This window comes from Sus scrofa, chromosome 7, assembly GCF_054392235.1.
Source record: "Sus scrofa isolate SSC_HxYL_T2T_F1_AM1 chromosome 7, Sscrofa_HxYL_maternal_Yorkshire_Landrace_v2.0, whole genome shotgun sequence".
NCBI classification, from domain to species: Eukaryota; Metazoa; Chordata; class Mammalia; order Artiodactyla; family Suidae; genus Sus; species Sus scrofa.
In genome coordinates this window covers 113,680,557-113,700,093 of record NC_139389.1, presented here as the reverse complement: position 1 = coordinate 113,700,093, position 19,537 = coordinate 113,680,557, and the positions used below count along the sequence as shown (strand labels likewise).

General features: G+C 38.0%; 2 protein-coding genes and 1 long non-coding RNA gene across 45 annotated transcripts in view; 2 read left to right on the top strand and 1 right to left on the bottom strand.

The window, feature by feature from the left end:
• LOC110261693 (uncharacterized) overlaps positions 1-8,412 on the top strand; it is a 41,246-nt gene extending 32,834 nt beyond the window's left edge. The window contains exon 9 of the mRNA XM_084970317.1: positions 4,779-8,412. The gene's annotated coding sequence lies outside the window, so the exon portion shown is untranslated. The remainder of the gene's footprint in view (positions 1-4,778) is intronic.
• Positions 1-19,537, bottom strand: part of NRXN3 (neurexin 3) — a 1,642,123-nt gene that overhangs the window by 162,979 nt on the left and 1,459,607 nt on the right. For 36 of the 43 annotated variants that reach the window (XR_014811220.1, XR_014811221.1, XR_014811222.1 and 33 more), the window contains 2 exons: positions 17,000-17,089; positions 7,462-7,769 (listed from right to left, as the gene is read on the bottom strand). Coding sequence is in view for 37 of the 43 variants with exons in the window: in XM_084969910.1 (XP_084826036.1) it covers positions 7,462-7,769; positions 17,000-17,089 (398 nt within the window). In the remaining 6 variants the exon portion in view is untranslated. The remainder of the gene's footprint in view (positions 1-7,461; positions 7,770-16,999; positions 17,090-19,537) is intronic. The other 7 variants (XM_084969908.1, XM_084969915.1, XM_084969918.1 and 4 more) reach the window with 1 other exon arrangement.
• The window catches only part of LOC146401866 (uncharacterized), a 33,229-nt gene continuing 13,935 nt past the window's right edge, over positions 244-19,537 (top strand). The window contains exon 1 of the long non-coding RNA XR_014811230.1: positions 244-378. This is a non-coding gene — a long non-coding RNA (uncharacterized LOC146401866). The remainder of the gene's footprint in view (positions 379-19,537) is intronic.

The following is a 19,537-nucleotide window of genomic DNA, read 5'->3' as shown; positions in this document are numbered from 1 at the left end:
GTCTAGCAGGTATTAGAGTCCAATTTCTTTCCCCCAAAATTACTCTCTGAGAGGGGATCAGAAAGTGCCTCCATGGGGGTAAGGAAGAAACAGAAGATATTTTTTGGCCAGGAGCTAAAATCTAATTAGACTGACAAATCTTCAGTGCCTCCCCCAGTTATGAGGCTTGGCAGGAAAGGAACGGGCCTTGGAGCCACACATTATGTAAGGCTGTTAATCAATATTAGTTGAGCCCTGATCCTAAAAATAAACTTCCCCTGGAGGCTCTGTTGTCTTGTGGTGAAAGCAAGGGATGGAAAACTGGTCTCCCTGTCTCACTTCTGTCAAGCTGGTGACAGCAGGGAAAATGTGGAGGGGCCCACGGGGGATAATTTTGGGGTAAGTATAACATGATCTACCTCCTATTATAAGATGGTATTTAGAAGAAGGTAGATTAATTTTGTATCCCAATTTGAGAAAACTTGATGTTCGAGCCAAAATCTCAAAATGCCATAGATAACATGTTGTAAATGTGTGTCATGTTTTTTGTTGAATCACATGAAATTGCCAATATTTGACCACTTTCAGCTACAAAAAAAAAAAAATGGCAATTTCATATGCTTCATCCTAAAAGAACATTTTACATGTAATAACCACTCAGCAAAGCTAATTTTCACTCTAGAGATCCTTTCTAACGGATGAGTTCAGGGCTATGATTCAATTTGGGACACTTACAGGAAATCCTTGATGGTTTACGGTTCTTGATATAGACAAAATTCTTTTTTTTTTTTTTTTTTTTGGTCTTTTGTCTTTTGTTGTTGTTGTTGTTGCTATTTCTTGGGCCGCTTCCGCGGCATATGGAGGTTCCCAGGCTAGGGGTCGAATCGGAGCTGTAGCCACCGGCCTACGCCAGAGCCACAGCAACTCGGGATCCGAGCCGTGTCTGTAACCTACACCACAGCTCACGGCAACGCCGGATCGTTAACCCACTGAGCAAGGGCAGGGACCGAACCCGCAACCTCATGGTTCCTAGTCGGATTCGTTAACCACTGTGCCACAACAGGAACTCCGACAAAATTATTCTTGTGCTTATCCAACGATATAGGAAGGCTAAGCCCTGTGAGGAATTGTGAGTCCTGAGAGAGTCTCCTGGGTTGAAGCGACTTTCCAAATGTCTAGCATTTAGTGAAAACTTGTTGGGTAGTCCATGGCCTAAGATCTTTCCACACCTGGTTGCATTTATTACAACACCTCTATGGTAAAGATACTTTTGTGCCCATTTTACAGATAGGGGAAGTGAGAATTAGGCTAATGAACCTGCCCAGAGATAATACAGCTAAGTAACTGAAAGAACCTGAGGTCCAGCCCAGAAAGCTTGACTCTAAGTTGTGCTCTCTTTCCTTCAACATACTAGGACTCCATCTGAAACATGAAGGGTTAGCTTTTTTTTTTTGGTCTTTTTAGGGCCACCCCTTCAGCATATGGAGGTTGCCAGGTTAGGGGTCCAATCGGAGCTGTAGCCACTGGTCAGTCATTGCAACGTGGAATCTGAGCTATGTCTGCAACCTATACCACAGCTCACAGCAATGCTGGATCCTTAACCCACTGAGTGAGGCCAGGGATTGAACCTGCATCTTTATGGATGCTAGTCAGATGTCAGATTTGTTTCCACTGAGTCACAACAGGAACTCTAGGTTAGCTTTTTTTTTTTTAAGGGCTGCACCTGTGACATAGGGAGTTTCCCAGGCTAGGGGTTGAATCAGAGCTACGGCTGCCAGACTATACCACAGCAACAAAGGATCTGAGCTGTGTCTTTGACCTACACCGCAGCTCACAGGAACACTGGATCCTTAACCCATTGAGTGAGGCCAGGGATCCAACCCACAACCTCATGGTTCCTGGTCAAATTTGTTTCCATTGTGTCACACCAGGAATTCCTGGGTTAGCATTTTATCACAAGTTTTTGCTTAATTTTTGTCTCTCAATAATTAATACCAAGGCTGAAGTATGCTTCTTAGGTCCCTAGCCTAAAACTGAAAGCAGACCAGAAGGAGGACTTTCCATAGAAGTATTGTTACAAAGCCTAAAAAATTGTGGCTTCCTTCCAGAATTTTTGAAAGTGGTTCACATTTGACCACCACATTTGTGAGTTTCAAAAAAGAATGAAATTTCGCAAAGCTCTCAGATCTTTCATTTCTACTGTTTATGAGGATAGTTCCAATCCAGGCTGAGCACTGTGATCTTCTGGTAATTTTCTGGTGCCAAGCAGCCTGGGCCAATGTCAAGGTGACTTTTACCAATGCCAAGAATAGAAAAAAGTGGGTCATGGTCAATATCCTGCTAATAGCTTATAAATGATTCCAAATGGTGATTTGCACAGAACACACTGAGATCGTTCTTTACTGATAACAACTTTGTCTGGAGCACCTAGGTAAAAGAAGACACATTATCCTTAGAATTATTTTTCTCTTGGCCTTTTCCTCTCTCATGGGAACATTTTGGTCATGGTGGCTGATAGCTATCACTTAAAAGATTCTTATTTCTCACTTTTGCCTTCTATCCTGAATGAGGACTAAGGAATTGAGAAGTCAACTGAGTCGAACTTTCCTATTTTAGAAGCTGACCTATCAGGGTCGTGATAGTCACTCACCAACACTGGGATCAGATGTGATGCAATGGATGCGGCTAAGCAATCTCCGGGGCACTACTGGTGGTAGGACCCACAAGAAACCTGATCCAGTTCTCCCTTCTTGGGCCTTTTCTGCTTGGGGGAAGGTTTGGGCCAAGACTCTCAGAATCTGAATCTCTTGTTTCTCCACACCCCATCTCTGCCCCCTTTGTTCTAGCTGGGCTTGGCTTTCTTGCTAGGAATCATCCACCATCTCTGACTTGTCAATTTAGCTTCGGACATTAACCAACCCAAGATTTGGTCCTTTCACTGTATATCCAATTGCACTCATTCTACAAGGCCCGGTTCCATTTTCATTCTAGTCACAAGCTCCAGCCAAACCATACTATTCACCACTCCTCACTCCCCAACACACCGTCCTCTGTAAGACACTATTTCATATTGGTAGCTAGTGTCAAGCCCTCTTGTCCTCTTTACATTATAAGCTCCATGATGGCAAGGATTCTGGATTCCTCTTTTTGTAAGCAAAAATGTGTGTGGAGAGACATATTTCATAATAGAAGGTACTCTCGAAGGCCCATAGAACTCCTGTTGATTTAAAAATGGAAAATAAAATTAAAGATGGGTAGTGAGATGTCCCTTCTTGAGATCTAAGACTTTTTCTTTGCCAGGACTAATTTCAGTCACTAAATTCTACTCTGAACTTTCTTGAAATCAATTTTCCAAGGTCCAACCACCGACACTACTGTCAGTAGTAGCAGCCTCATCTTTTCTGAGTTAGATCTTTGCTTGAAAGGCTACTGACTTGCATACCAAATATTGAAGATAGAATATAATAATGTTAAAACATTAATTCTTCATTATGTACGTGTTTTAAGCATTTTACTTTTATTGGCTAAGTTATCCTCATGACAATCTTAAGATATAAGCACTAATAGTACCTTTTGCTCCCTCCAGTTTTACAATGTGGTAGATTCAGGTTAGTTGCAAATTCTTACTACTCCTCCCATTGAGAAGTGAGGTTTATGTCTCCTTCCCTGAAACTGAGACCTGGAAAACTTTCCAGGAGCCCTGAGCATCCATGAAAGAAGTCCTAGAGTCATGGAGAAGGGACATGGACCCAGATGCGTCCAGTATTTTGTTAACCCACCAACGCACCTGGTCCATGCATGAAGCCAGACCCTCTAGCCAAGCACAGCCACTGAGTGACCTCAGTCAATTCTGTGTGGGGCAGAAGAATGCCTTGCTGAGCCCTGCCCAAATTTCCAACCCATAAAAACGTAATATCTAATGGCATAGTTATTTTAAGCTGCTAAGCTATGGGAGGTTGTTTCACATCAATCAGTGATTCACCCAAAGTTACTTAGGTAATGTGAAGAACTAGGTTTTAAATCCACTCAAGTACATATATTTGATCATTCTGCTATAGCTTTACCACTGGGAAAATAATAAAATTGTCCAAAGCATACTGATTATCTTAAGGGAAAACCCTCCCATAAGTGCCATGATGCTTCTGATGCTTAAATAAGGTACATAATATCTTTGTTCCTGATTTATTCAGTAAATATTTACTAAGCATCTACTAAGTGCCAGATGTTTATCTGAAAATTATCACCCAGCCACCTGCTTTCTCCATGCACTCACCTGCTTTCTCAGTCTTCACTTTCTTTGTTATGCAGGGGAACATCTACAGACAGCTTTCTTTTTTTTCTTTTCTTTTTTTTTTTTTTTTGGTCCTTTTGCCATTTTTCTTGGGCCACTCCAGCGGCATATGGAGGTTCTCAGGCTAGGGGTCGAATTAGAGCTGTAGCCACCAGCCTATGCCAGAGCCACAGCAACGCAGGATCTGAGCCGCGTCTGCGACCTATACCACAGCTCATGGCAACACCGGATCCTTAACCCACTGAGCAAGGCCAGGGATGGAACCCGCAACCTCATGGTTCCTAGTCGGATTCGTTAACCACTGAGCCACCACGGGAACTCCTAGAGACAGCTTTCTTAATACAGGGGAAGACCTGATGTTTGGTCACCATAGCTGAGAGTAGTTTTACATAGTCCATGTAATTCATAAGCAGTTCTGTAACAAACTAGACTATTAGATCAAAGGGCCAATTAGGCTGGAGCACTGGCGGGTCATATTAACTCAAAAACTCTTTGTTCACATTCACAGATGGTTAAGAGCAGCACTGAAGGCACTTTGCCCTTTTGCTTTGATCTGAAATCAGCATTAACGAAGGTCTATCAGAAATGAACTGCTTAAATGGTGTTTTCTTATGTTTAAAGAAATAACTGGTGGATTTTTTAATCATCAGATTTTTACACTTGCGAATGCACATGCTTATTTTGTTTCTCCTGGAAGAGTCTAATTTTAAGACAATCTTACTCCAGCAGTATTATCAAAGCAGAGTATCATTTGGAAATGGCTGTAAGATTTCACACCTAGGTGAAAACATGAATGATGGATGTGGGGAACATGAAATCCAGTCTTCCACAATATTCCCTACCCCCCACTTTTTGAAGATTTCCCAGAGAGCAAATCTTTATAAGTCTACTTCGTCCAAGAAAATTAGCTGGATCACATTGGGCTGGATCATATTAGAACTCCTGGGACTGGCCTTCTTGACCCAAAGTCTTTGGAGTCTGAGAACTGTCCTAAGTCTTGGATAGAATCCAAGGGTTGTTGGGTCCCCAGTTCTAATATAAGTGTGACATGATCTACAAAATGTACCTGAGACAGGGATAGACTTGGAGACAGGCAGGCTACTGAGCTTTTATAGAACCCAAGGCAAGTTCTTGTGGCTCCTTGGCAAGGACAAAGACTTCAAAACTCTTAGCATAGTACTTTCCTTTAGCTATTCTTTACAAAAAATACGGACCTTTTTAACCCTCATCCTAATTTAACCCAATTCGACTAGTTTCTTGGCTTTCCTCCAAGAGTATTGTATGCATTTACATACCCTTAAAGACAGAGTAGCAATAGATTTATAACTCATTTTTATAGCCTTGTCTATAGCAGCAAAAGGACAGATATGTAGATGTAATCCAATTATTACTGGAGTAGAAGAAAAACACCAAAAAGAGGCTATGAGAGAAGGCATCCTCCAGCTGTCCACAGCTGTTGTCCTCTAAAATGACAACAGGTTACTGATGCTTTTGAGTCACAATCACAAAACTTTTGCACCTTGTATCCTCTTCTGGCTTTCTTAGTTTGTATGAATATTTACCCACTATGCTTCCAGTTATGTATTTGCTGCAGGAGGGAAAGCTAAAAACCATTAATTACCATGGCTTAGTTCCTGAAATCCTGTGTTACACTAGATCCTTCTGAGGTCAGTAAAAATACAGCCCTGAAAAAGACTACAAGAGCATCCATTTCTATAAAGAAAAAGTCATTTGCTCCTCTGCTTCCCAGAGTTAGTGGAATGCATTCTGACAGAAACAGAACAAGTCTGCCAAGACCTGTGCAGACAGAACTGTCCTTTCACTAACAATAAACAGATCTGCTCTTGAGCTATAGAGAGTCATAATAGAAATATATATTACCTTTTATCTTCTTTTCAGTGAGTATAGTGAAGTGTCAGGAGTTATTGCTTTAATATCAGTAGGGAAGAAGTTTTTTTGGAGCGTGTGCATAGGTATGCATGTAAAAACATATGAGACCATAAGATCATTAAGTAACCAGAGTCTTAGTAGCCTTCCTAAAATACATAAAATTGGCCTGATGACATCAACAGTGCATTGGCCTCAAATTCTTCCTGTGGAATCATGTAAGGATATGTCTGGCTATCTCTGCTCAAAGAAAAGCGAAAAGGAAGACAACACTTATACCACTACCTAACTCACATAAACTTAACTCAGAAGAAGGGGAACATATCAGGGGTTTAATTGATTACTGACTTTAAGTTTACAATGCCTACTGAAGTCAATGGAAAGGTGATGTCAAAGACTCAATTGAACCCATGGATAAATGTCTTAAGACCAAGAAACAGAAAGGACAATTACTGATCTACTGAATCATCTACAAACACTAACTAGGCTAGGGGTCATTTCCCCACAAGCAACTGGAATGTCTTTTTTTTTTTTGCCAGAGCATTTAAGGCTAATAACTCGATTAACCTTCTATTCTCTACTAACTAGATTTATGAAGTGCCAAGGAAGTCAGCAAAGCATTAAGCTTTAGCCAGGAATATAATTCTAAGTGACAAAACAAAAACGTTACCACAAAACTAAGGAATCCCTACATAGCTAAACTCAGACCTTCAAACTTTCAAACGTAATTAGAATCTTGGTCAAATATAAAAGAAACAAAGTGGGAAAAAATAAATGATTCATCAACACTTAATATCAAATGCAAATACTTCATCTTATAAGGATTAGTTGAACCTCTAGCTTCAACTGCCCTTAATATTCTCCACTGGCCTCCAATGTGAAACAATTCATGTCCCAGCCAAGCCATCAAGAGGATGCAAATAGAATTGAACTAGTATATATAGTCTCTCATATGATAACAAATTTTCCTTTCCCCTTTTCGCTATTGAAAAGAAAGGTCTTAAAATGAGAGGAGGGAGTATTTCATAGTGAAAATGTTGTCCATTGCTCATTTTGAATAACAGTTTTACTATTTCAGTGATAAATGAATATAACAGGAATAAAAACCCATGAGTGCACACAAGACATTTCTAACTTCTTTAGAAATGACTTTGTCTCTCTACTCCTGGGTCTTATTACTAAGAGCATCTCTAGTCATCCTTCCTACAAACAGTAATTCAAAAACTTTAGCTACATAGCAACACTTCCCATGACAACAATGTCTCAAAGATGCAGAATCAGTGAATTATTAGAGAAAGGCTTACCTGAATGCTGGCTGTAGACCGATTCTTGCGGGTTGTGGTGGTAGCCATTGTAGTGGTGGTTTCCATGACAGTGGTCGACATTTCTGGTGGCATGGAGGTCGTCTGTGTTGTTCCCAAGATTGATGGGACTTCTCCCACCAGTCGGACACTTCCATTGATTTTAATATTGGGGTTGTTCTCAGCTGCCATGTTCAGTACTTTCAAACCATCATAATAGAGCCCAGAAAGCTGGCCTTGGAAGAGGCGTCCTTTGTCCTTTCCGCCGATAGCTATTTGCGCCTGGGTGTTGAAGATGGTTAACTGCCGGCCTAGTGGGTTGGGTGGAGGAAACATCATTATTCCCATACATATTCTCTGTTTGCCTTACCTGGTCTGAATGGACCAGGTCTCAAAACAGGCTTCCTTGTGCAATTGAAGGGGAGAAAATTGGATAGCAAAAATTCAATATAGACATTGGCAAAGTAACATTTCACTATGTTTATCTCTTCCACTGTCTAGAGAAATACCCTAGATAACCTGAATAATTGAGTCTTTTTATTTCTTCATTGTGAGGCAGGAGGATTGTTTCAACAATGAGCAATGAGCATTACTGTAGTCTTCTTCGGAATGTAGTTGTGAATGACAGAAAAAAAAACCCACAAATCAGGTAATGACAATAATCATAAATACCTATTGTACTGATTTTTTTAACTTACAAAGTGACATAATGAAAACCATAAAGAATTATATGTGGCAAATAAAAATTTAGTGAGGTAACGCAGAACACTGAGTTTAAAAACCAGGTCTGACACTTAAATTATTGTAACTGAAATTAGATTCCAGTTAAGAGACCTGGATTCATTGTATACTTATAAAAATAAACATTTTAGTCATCAAACACCTCATTTCCTAGAGATCTTCCTAATGCAAAATAGTCTGTTTGCTATTTAATAAACATCATGACAGATCGTGTCTTATAGTTATTAATTTGGGGGAGGGGAGATTATAGTCATACAACTAAGTCACACTGTAAGATATGGACAATAAATAGGCATTGATAATGTCAGTGGGGTGTCAGTCCAAAAAAGGTGTCATTCAAAATAAATGAATTTTAAGAGGAAAGATAGGTGTTAATGAACAAAACAACACATAAAACTCCTTAAAATGATATAACAGTATGTTAATGGATTGAAGAAAATGGGAGTTTACCTTATTTGAAGTTCCCATTTGGGGAACCATTTATGCTTTTGCAGACAATAAACTATAAGAATGAAATCATGGAAGAATGGAGTTTAGAACAGTGTAACTCAACCTATCTTCCCCCATTTATACCTTTTTTTTTTTTTTTTTTCTTCTGCCACACTTGCAGCATATGGTAGTTCCCAGGCCAGGAATCAAAACTGGGCCACAGTAGTAACCTGAGCCACAGCAGTGACAACGCCAAGTGCTTAACCTGCTGAGCCACTAGAGAACTCCCCTATTTCTACTTTAAAAAGCCTCTCTTAGGTTCAAGATCTTTCCCAGAAAAATACAAATAGATTTTTAAGGGAAACCCTTCTATGCTATTATTTCTCCAAAATTATTTCCTTCTGCTTGTCCATATGGAGAAAGAAAGGAAAACATTTCAGTGGAATTAAATGGAGAATAAATTAAATGGAAAATAAAACGGAGAATGTTTCTCCATTTTAGTCAGTGATCAAAGAATGCTTTCGTCATTCTTAATCTAATAGCCCGAATTATTTTAGCTCCTGATGACTGGAAACAATGTCCCATTATACTTGCCTGTTTAATAAAAGGGAGTTTATTTTTAAAAGACTGAGATTTTGATCTACAATCTCTAATATGAAAAGAGGTATACTGTGACATTTGGGCTCTTAACCTCTACCTCTACATTGCTTTTAAGTCTATATAATGATTAGCCCGCCCTGAATTTCTGGTGTACAATGTGGAATCCCTTCTCAATGTATAAAAATGGATGAAATGGAAGGGGTGGAGAAAGGAAAACGCATCTGCTCAGAGGGAACTCTCTGTACAAGTGCCAGCTCTACTCATTGGGCATAATAGTCAAGAATGAAGGCATAATAGTCAAGAATGAATTATAAATAATATCCCTTTGGAAGCTTTGAATACTACAGTATGGAGAATTGGCCAGATAATTTTGTTATGGTGAAAATGATCTCTCTAAAAAATATCTGGAGCATGGAAATGGAATCTGCTGGCTTTAATGATAACAGAATTGCCCATATCCTAAGGGTCCAATCAAAAAGATCTAATAGATTTCCATTATTTTCCCACCAATTCCTTCAGTGCCCTGTGCACATGCATCAGTGCCTGTCCTTTGGCCTCTAATTTCTCATATAAGATGCAGCAAAAAGTTCAATGCACAATAACACCAGGTAAATGGCCTGGAGCTCATACCTCTTGACTGTTTAGATTTTTTTTTTTTTTTTTTTTTTTTTTTGTCTTTTTGTTGTTGTTGTTGTTGTTGCTATTTCTTGGGCCGCTCCCGAGGCATATGGAGGTTCCCAGGCTAGGGGTTGAATCGGAGCTGTAGCCACCGGCCTACGCCAGAGCCACAGCAACGTGGGATCCGAGCCACGTCTGCAACCTACACCACAGCTCACGGCAACGCCGGATCGTTAACCCACTGAGCAAGTCACACTGTGAGCAAGGGCAGGGACCGAACCCGCAACCTCATGGTTCCTAGTCGGATTCGTTAACCACTGCGCCACGACGGGAACTCCAACTGTTTAGATTTTGACAACAGCTTTTTCTGGGAGGTCTAAGCTTACTGCAAAAGAAATGCCATGATGGAAGGAGAGAATAAATATGCCCTCAGCCTTGCATAGACATTTGGAGTAGCTTAGCATAATAAGGTATTGTCTAGTGGGAGATTTTTAGGGCTAGAATTCAGTATCATATACCAAATAGCCCAATGCCAAGCTGTCCTGTTCATTCGCATATCTGTTGCCCAACCATAAAATTTATTTTTTAATATACAGTCCAAAACTGATGATCACTTAGTGGTTAAAACATTATAGACAGAAGATTTTATATTTTTGATATTCCCAAAAGTACTTCATATCTATAATGATCTTTATCTAATTTTACTCTTGATGTTATCCTGTCTAGGCCTACAAATAAAAACAGTCAGATAGAAATGAGACGCAAAGGTGGTTTTTGGGTTTTTTGTTTTTGCTTTTTAGGGCTACACATGTGGCGTATGAAAGTTCCCAGGCTAGGGGTTGAATCAGAGCTATAGCTGCTGGCGTATACCACAGTCACAGCAATGAAGGATCTGAGCCACAACTGTGACCTACATCACAGCTCATGGCAATGCCAGATATTTAACCCACTAAGGAAGGCCAGGGATCGAACCCACATCCTCATGGATACTAGTCGGATTCATTACCACTGAGCCACAGTGGGAACTCTGAAATGCAAGGTGTAATTACGCTGGCTAGATATGCTGGATCTCCTTTATTCCATTTGCCATAGTTCACGTCAAAAATTGGTCTTTTCTTGTTCAAGACTGACCCAAACATGGAGAAAGGCAGGACATGTTTCCTGGTGTATGAGATTAAGCCACTGCTCTATATCTAGCTAGTGCTGCTTTTACCAAGAGATCTAATCACTTCTTGAGAAAAAGACATTGGTGGCAGGGAAAAAGGCTGTCTCTGTTTCAAGTTTCCATCATGGCATAGGAAATATTTTGGTTTTTGTTCATGTGACTGTTTCATGGTTTATTTCTTGGCTGTATCTGCCTTTCTTCTGTTTCAAAACCCTTCTCTAGCCTTCTGTACCTTAGATTAGGTGATTAATAGTAAAATTTTCATGCACAGAAGGAATGGTGGGATATTCAAGTCTCCTGCCATCTCTTCCTTGGATCAATTTCTCTCAGGTAAGCAGGAGTGAGTGAGCGAAAAACAGCCGTCACTACTTTCTCTGTATGAAGGAAACTAGGAACTGAGTGAAGAAAGTTGTATCATCTGCCTAGGGTTTCTCAAAATCAATGCCAGATCTTGCTATTGTCACTCGTTATGATATTTTTTAAAAGAAGTGACCATTGCTATATCTATAAGCCAATCTAATCATTGTTCTATCATCAATAATACAAAATCTGTAATAAGTACCAGTATGGGAGTTTTAGCATGTTACTTTGTGTTTTGCTTTGGGTGTCCATCGTCTTGAAAAATCATTGTTACCTCATTTGGATGTCAAGTTCACATACTGCTTAAATTAAATCTTTTCACATCTCCAGTCAGTATTGCACAAAGACTAATTAATTAAACCTCAGAACACCCTTGGGGAATAGGCAGTATTATTTCTCCTCTCCTCAGATGGGAAATTTGAGATATAAAGAGGTTAAGTGGATTGTCTAGGGTCAGGAAGTTGTCAATAGCAGACAGAGCCAGAAAATAGACTCGGGAATGCTGTGACCCAGATCTCTTCCACAATGTCAGAAATAACTCTAAAGAGGCATTCCAAGTACTTCCTAATACCTCTGCCTAATTATTCTTCTGAATTTACCCTTTTTAAACTTGTTGTCTTTACAAGGTCTTTTGGTATGAATTTTCTAATTCTTTGAAGGGAAAGTTAGCTAGACAGAGGAAGAGGTAAAACAATAGAATGAACAAATGTTACTTACCTAATTGAAACAAAAAAGTAATTTCAGTTAAAATAATGTAGAAGGGAGAACCACCCAGTTTGCAAATAATTCTTTGCAATATTATTTGCATATATAAACATACACATATTCAATTAAGAAACTGGAATTGCTCCCTTCCTCCCACCTGAACCACCCCACCCCGTCCCTCCCACTCAATTTGTCCTGTTGTGTGTCTGAAAACATCCTTCAATATGAAAGCCAACTGATAACAATACTATCATAAAGAAAACTAAAAGCTTACTAATAACTCTATAATGATTTATACAAATGAAAATGCCTGGCATGCTATTGAACTTAGACTTCAAAAGGCAATGGAGTAAAATAAAATATTATTAACAAAAAATTGAAAGAAACAGAAAGTTCTCTCAGGCACATGAGACTCAGACATGCATCTAGTTTTCTTTTCCTTTTTAAGAAGTGAGACAATCATCATCTTTAATGTTAAAGGGACTTTATGAGCTGGTGATTACTATACAAAATTATTGGCTTTTTAAGGTTATTCTTAATTTATTTTTAATTAGACCACATACGTTAAAAATAGGGCAAACAGTTAAGACCCAGGATTTTCTGTGTTTAAAGGTCTGAAAGTGTTCACTCAAGACTGTAGTAGTCCTATGTTTTTCTGTTGCATATGAATATACCCACCCTATTACTTTTCTTATATAACTCAATCAAGTATCTACATATTTTAAAAACTCACTTAAGGTCTTAAGAGTAGTTTATACTGGCTCAGGAAAGAACAGAGTAGATTCTTAAAGAGAAATTTGTCTTCATTGAAAGATAGTACTTTATAACCTAATGAATAGGAGCCACACAGAAAATTCTAACATCAGGTTTAACTGCTTCCCTCTTTTTAATAAAAGTGGTTGTTTTCTTAGTAAATGAGAAACTGCTATTTTGCCTTCCATTAGCCTTTCCTTTTCCAATCCATTGACCTAACTATTTATACTTTGATTGTATAAATATCAAATACACAATGATGTCACACAACCAAAGTGTAGAATAAGTTTATTTATTTCTTTAGTTTCAGACAGTAACTAGGACACAATTAAAGTCTTATGAAATATATTTGCCTCTGTAAGTTTAAATTAAAGGCAAAATTCATCTTTGTCATTCTTTGTTTTAAAAAAAAGTTAAAAAAAATAGCTCCTCTTATAACACTTTTTTAAGCAGTTTAAATTACAAGGGTCAATCTAATTTTTTTGTTGCTGTTGCTGTGTTTACCATGCTACAGAGAAGAAATTAAAAAATAGCTAGAGACAAGTTAAAACGAAAACACAACAATCCAGAATCCATGAGATGCAGCAAAAGTAGTACTAAGAGGGAAGTTTATACCAATAAAAATCTTACCTCAGGAAATAAGAAAATCTCAGATAAACCACCTAACCTTAACCCTAAAGAGAAACTAGTTAAAAAAAGAAGAAACAAAATCAAAGTTATTAGAAGGAAAGAAATCATAGAGATCAGAATGGAAATCAATGCAATAGAGAAAAAAATTGAAAAGATCAATGAACTAAAATCAGGTTCTTTGAAAAAAAAAAAAAAACCAGCAAAATTGATAAATCTTTAGCCAAACACATCAAGAAAAAAATGGAGAGCTCAAATCAATAAAATTATAAATTTTAAGTTACAACTGATACCACAGAAATATAAAGGATCATGAGAGACTATTACAAGCAACCATAAGCCAATAAAATGGACAACCTAGAACAAATGAACAAATTCTTAGAAAGGTACAACCATCCAGGACTGAACCAGGAAGAAAAAGAAAATATAAACAGACCAATCACAAGCACCAAAATTGAAACTATGATTTAAAAACTGCCAACAAAAGTCCAGGACCAGATGGCTTCACAAGCAAATTCTATCAAACAGAGGAGAGCTAACACCTATCCTTCTGAAACTCTTCCAAATAATTGCAGAGAAAAAAACACTCCCAGACTCATTCTATGATGCCACCATCATCCTAATACCAAAACCAGACACACCACAAAAAAGAAAATTACAGAACAATATCACTGATTAATGCAGATGCAAAAATCCTCAACAAAATACTAGCAAACTGAATCCAAGAATACATTATAAGAATTATATACCATGATCAAGTGGGATTTATCCCAGCAATACAAGGATTTGTCAATACACACAAATCAGTGTAATACATCATGTTAACAAACTGAAAAAACCCACAGGATCATCTCAACAGATACAGAAAAAGCCTTTGACAAAAATGCAACACCTCTTTATGATAAAAACCCTCTAGAAAGTGGCCACAGAGGGAATCTCTCAACATAATAAAGGCCGTATATGTCAAACCCAGAGCTAACATCATTCCCCACACTGAAAAGCTGAAAGCATTTCCTCTAAGATCAGGAGTAAGACAAGAATATCCACTCTCACCACTTTTATTCAACATTGTTTTGGAAGTCTTAACACAGAAGTAAGAGGAAAAAAAAGAAAGATAATAAACCCAAACTAGAAAATAAGTAGTAAAACTGTGACTGTGACTGCAGATGACATGATACTATGCATAGAGGATCCTAAAGATACCACCAGAAAACTACTAGAGCTCATCAATGAATTTGGTAAATTTGCAAGATACAAAATTGATACACCAATATCTCTCGCATTCCTATACACAAGAACAAAAGATCAGAAAGATAAATTAATAAAACAATCCCGTTTACCATCACATCAACAAGAATGAAATACCTAGGAACAAACCTATCTTAGGCAAAAGACATGTACTCTGAAAACTACAAGGTACTTATGAAAAAAATTGAAGATGACACAAACAGATGGAAAGATATTCCATGTTCTTGGATTGGAAGAATATTGTCAAATGATTACACCACCCAAGTCAATCTAGAGATTCAGCACCATCTCTATCAAACTACCAATGGCATTTTTTCACAGAACTAGAACAAAACATTTTAAAATTTGTATGAGAACACTAAAGACCCTGAATAGCCAAAGCAATCCTGAGAAAGGAAAATGGAGCTGGAGGAAATGCGGCTCCCTGACTTCAGGCTATGGTATAAAACTATAGTGACCCAAACAGTATGGTACTGGCACAAAAGCAAAAATAGAGATAATGGAACAAGGTAGAAAGCCTAGAAATAAACCCATGCCTCTATGGTCAATCTGTGACAATGGAGGCAAGAATATACAATGGAGAAAAGATAGCCTCTTCAGTAAGTGGTGCTCGGAAAACTGGACAGCTACATGTAAAAGAATGAATTAGAACTCTCTAACACCATACACAAAAATAAGCTCAAAATGGATTAAAGACCTAAATGTAAGGCCAGATACTATAAAGCTCTTAGAGGAAAACACAGGCATAACATTCTTGGGCATAAAACTCAGCAATATCTTTTTGGATCCACTTCCTAGAGTAACGAAAATAAAAACAAAAGTAAACAAATGGGACCTAATTAAACTTAAAAGCTTTTGCACAGCAAAGGAAACCCTAAACAAAACAAAAAGACAATTGACAGAATGGGAAAAAAATCTTTGCAAACAGAGTGACATACCAACAACTCATGCAGCTCAGTATCAAAAAAAAAAAAAAAAAAAAAAAAACCCAAAAAATATCCAATCAAAAAATGGTCAGAAGATCTAAATAGACATTTCTTCAAAGAAGACAGATGGCCAAAAGCATATAAAAGGTGCTCAACATCACTAATTATTAGAGAAATGCAAATCAAAGCTACAATGAGGTATCACCTAATACCAGTCATAATGGCCATTATCAAAAATACTGCAAACAATAAATGCTGGAGAGGGTATGGAGAAAAGGGAACCCTCTCAAACTGTTGGCAGGAATGTAAATTAGTACAACTCCTCAAGAAAACAATATAAAAGTTCCTCAAAAAACTAAAAACAGGACTATTATATGATCCAGCGATCCCACTCCTGAGCATATACCTGGAGAAAACCATAATTCGAAAAGATACATGCACCCCATTTTTCACTGCAGCACTGTTTGCAATAGACAATACATGCAAGCAACCTAAATGTCCATCAACAGAGGAATGGATAAAGAAGATGTGACATATACCGAATATCAGCCATAAAAAAAGAATGAAATAATGCCATTTGCAACAACATGGATGGACATAGGGATTATTATACAAAGTGAAGTCAGACAGAGAATGACAAATATCTTACAGGACCACTAATATATGGAATCTAATTAAAAATGAGACAAGGTAACTTACAAAACAGAAAAAGACAAAGGTTTTAAAACCAAACTTATGGTTACAAAGGAGAGGGTGTGTGGGGGGATAAATTAGAAGGTTGGGATTAATATATATCAACTAGATAAATAACAAGGAACTACTGTATAGCAGAGGGAAATCTACTCAATATTCTGTAATAACCTATATGGGAAAATAAGAAAAGAAGAGATACATATGCATGTATAATTGGTTCACTTTGCTATATACTTAAAACTAACACAATATTGTAAGTCAACTATACATCAATAAAACTTTAAAAAAAGATGTTAAGTTTAAAAAGTACTTTTGAAATTTCTTTAGAAAGGTCTTGTATGAGAGGTAATTTAAAACAAATTAACGAATAAGTCATGCAGTGGTTAAATTGCCATAATACATTTCTTTTTTTAGAGGTTCCTAGAATTTCTTGTTTGTGGTTGTCATGCTGATAAGCAAGCTAGATATTAGTCCCTTTAACTGTATTTTAATGGCAATGTATTATAGCATGATTTATCAACATATGGCAGGTGGAAGCTGACACAAATTATAATGAAAATTAAAACAGTCATTTATGCAGCAGGCGATTATCATTTAAGGAACATTTATTTGCAGGCTTTAAAAATGAGGGTTTAGAATCAAATGATTTTAAAATGAAAGTTTTAACCACAGTTACCTTTTTCCTGCAGCCACTCCTCTACAGGCCGGTTATATTTGAAGGGGATTTTCTGTTTTACCATTTGGAAGCGTTCATTATCAGTGTTGCCTTTAAAGTTTAAAAAACAGCTTAAAGAACAATCTGAAAAGTCAATAAGTCATTAAAAAACATCCTAGGTTTTTGGTGTGTTTTATGAAGTTTTTAGAGATAGATATCAATTTATCTTTAGTGGAGGTGGAGTCGAAGTCACTCTGCCCTTAGCTGACAGGTTTGAGGTCAGGTTAGTCTTAGCTATGCAGTGCTCCACCATGTTTTGGAAATGTGGCTTGTGATGGGCATTTGTAGGGGGGTTGGTCATTTACATAAAGAGGTTTAACTTTCACTCTTCTCCATCTCACTCTAACCACTCCCTGAGTCAGTGGGGGAACAAAGATCCCCTGGCATGTGAGGATCTGATCAGCTTCACAGCATGGCAGAGGACCCTTAGTGTCTTAGTCATGCATGACCCACACTCACTCCAGTGTATCCTTTCAGCAGCCTGGGACTAGGCACTTCCTTATTCTCTTCCCAAGTGTGTGTAACTGCTCTACCCCCCGGCAGAGAGAAGCCAAGGAAGACAATTTAAGCCCTGAGGGCCAATGGACACTTCTTATTCCATAAAAGGGGGAGGGGGTTGGCATGCCATCACCTATGTAAAATAGGTAGACAATCAGAGAGGACTTTTCATTTCTATCTTTTCCCAGGTCAGTTCCATTTTTAAAATTGAAACAAAACAAAACAAAAAAAAACAAAGTAAGTATCTGCAAATAAAAGTAGCTATAAATAGAGTGCTATAGCATTTTCAGACTTTTGAGCTTCTCTTTTTTATTACTGTTAATAGACATAGGTTTTTTGCGTTTACCTTGTCTCTCCTTTTCTCTCTCTCTGCTTTCAAGGAGAGGTCCTCCCTGAAGAAGCATCCATTCATAAGCCTGTTAGGGATACTTCTTCCAACCATGAAATATCTAATTAGTTTCAAGGCTCAAACACAATGCTTTTAATAGTTGGTACGCCCCTTTCTTCCTTTAGTAAATGTTCCCACCCGTGGATGGTGTCTCTAATTAGGACAAACAAGGAGAGTTGTGTCGTGGAGATATACTCCTAATGAATAAGCTTCAAATCACTAAGTAATGAAGCCAAGCTTTGGGACCAGTTCTGTCTTGTCAACCAACCTCATAGTGATCAAAGCAGAAATGAGTGAAATCTAAGCTACTTTTGACTCATAGCCCTGCAGTATTGGAACTTTGGGAAGCCCAATTCAAATTACCAACATTAAATGTAAAATGGAAATCTCAAAACTAGTGGCTTGGAAACCATGTATAAAGCAGTCCAAAAGCTGGAAAGAATATCTGACTGAATAGCACATCAGGTGAACAGAAGCTTGCCCTGGCGTTTCCATCTCGGGGCCACCTTCATGTAGGGATTTTTATAGGCAGAGAAGATTCCACACATGGCTAAACTAGTACCTGCCTTCTATGAGGGACAGGATGGGGAAGGGGTGGCAATATTGGAAAATATTTAAATGATTCCCCATTTATTTCTCCTTTGAACAAATCATTCTAAGATGCTGACTCATTACTCTCACTACCCAGGAATAAAAACAAAAAGCTCATGAAAGAGGCAATTACAAATCTGTTTCCAGCGTACATTATAGGACCCTATTTGGTTGGCAGAAAGCATAATATATTCACATATCAAAGGAAAAAATACACTGAATGGAAAGAACAATTAACATTGGATTGCGGCATATAATTTAAAGTTTTACTCAAAGTATTATTTCTCACAGAAGAAAAAAAGAGAGGCTGTAGGCTAGGAAGAAAAATAGAAACATATCTGAACTTAATTTGGTGTTTCAATAGGCCCATCGTGAGAGAAGTTAGTTTTACTTCTTAACATAAATACAAATTAGAGATCATTATAACGATCAACCTGGTAGGTGTGGGTGCATAGAATTGTACTAATCCAAAATAAAGTTGGGTAAATTCTCATATGCTCTTTTTTTTTTTTTTTTTTTTGTCTTTTTAAGGCCACACCCATGGCATATGGAGGTTCCCAGACTAGGGGTCGAATTGGAGCTTTAGCTGCTGGCCTACACCACAGCCACAGCAGTGTGGGATCCGAGCTGTGTCTTCAGCCTACACCACAGCTCCTGGCAATGCTGGATCCTTAACCCACTGAGCAAGGCCAGGGATTGAACCTGTGTCCTCATGGTTACTAGTCAGATTCATTTCTGCTGACCACGATGGGAATTCCTCTCATGTGTTCTCATGGGAAAAATAGTATGGAATTTCTGTAAAGAACCTATAACTCTTAATTCTACCCTACAGGAGACAGATATCATAAGGGATGTCACCCATCTTCATAAGCTTTGACCTTTCTCAGATTTTAGTCACAACGACATATTGAGAAAATGAGAAGTGGCAAGCAGATTATGCCAGATTCACTTAGAAAATATTCTGTTCCTTTGGGTTTTCCGTAACTGTCATTGGCTATAATATTAAATATAGCAATGACCTT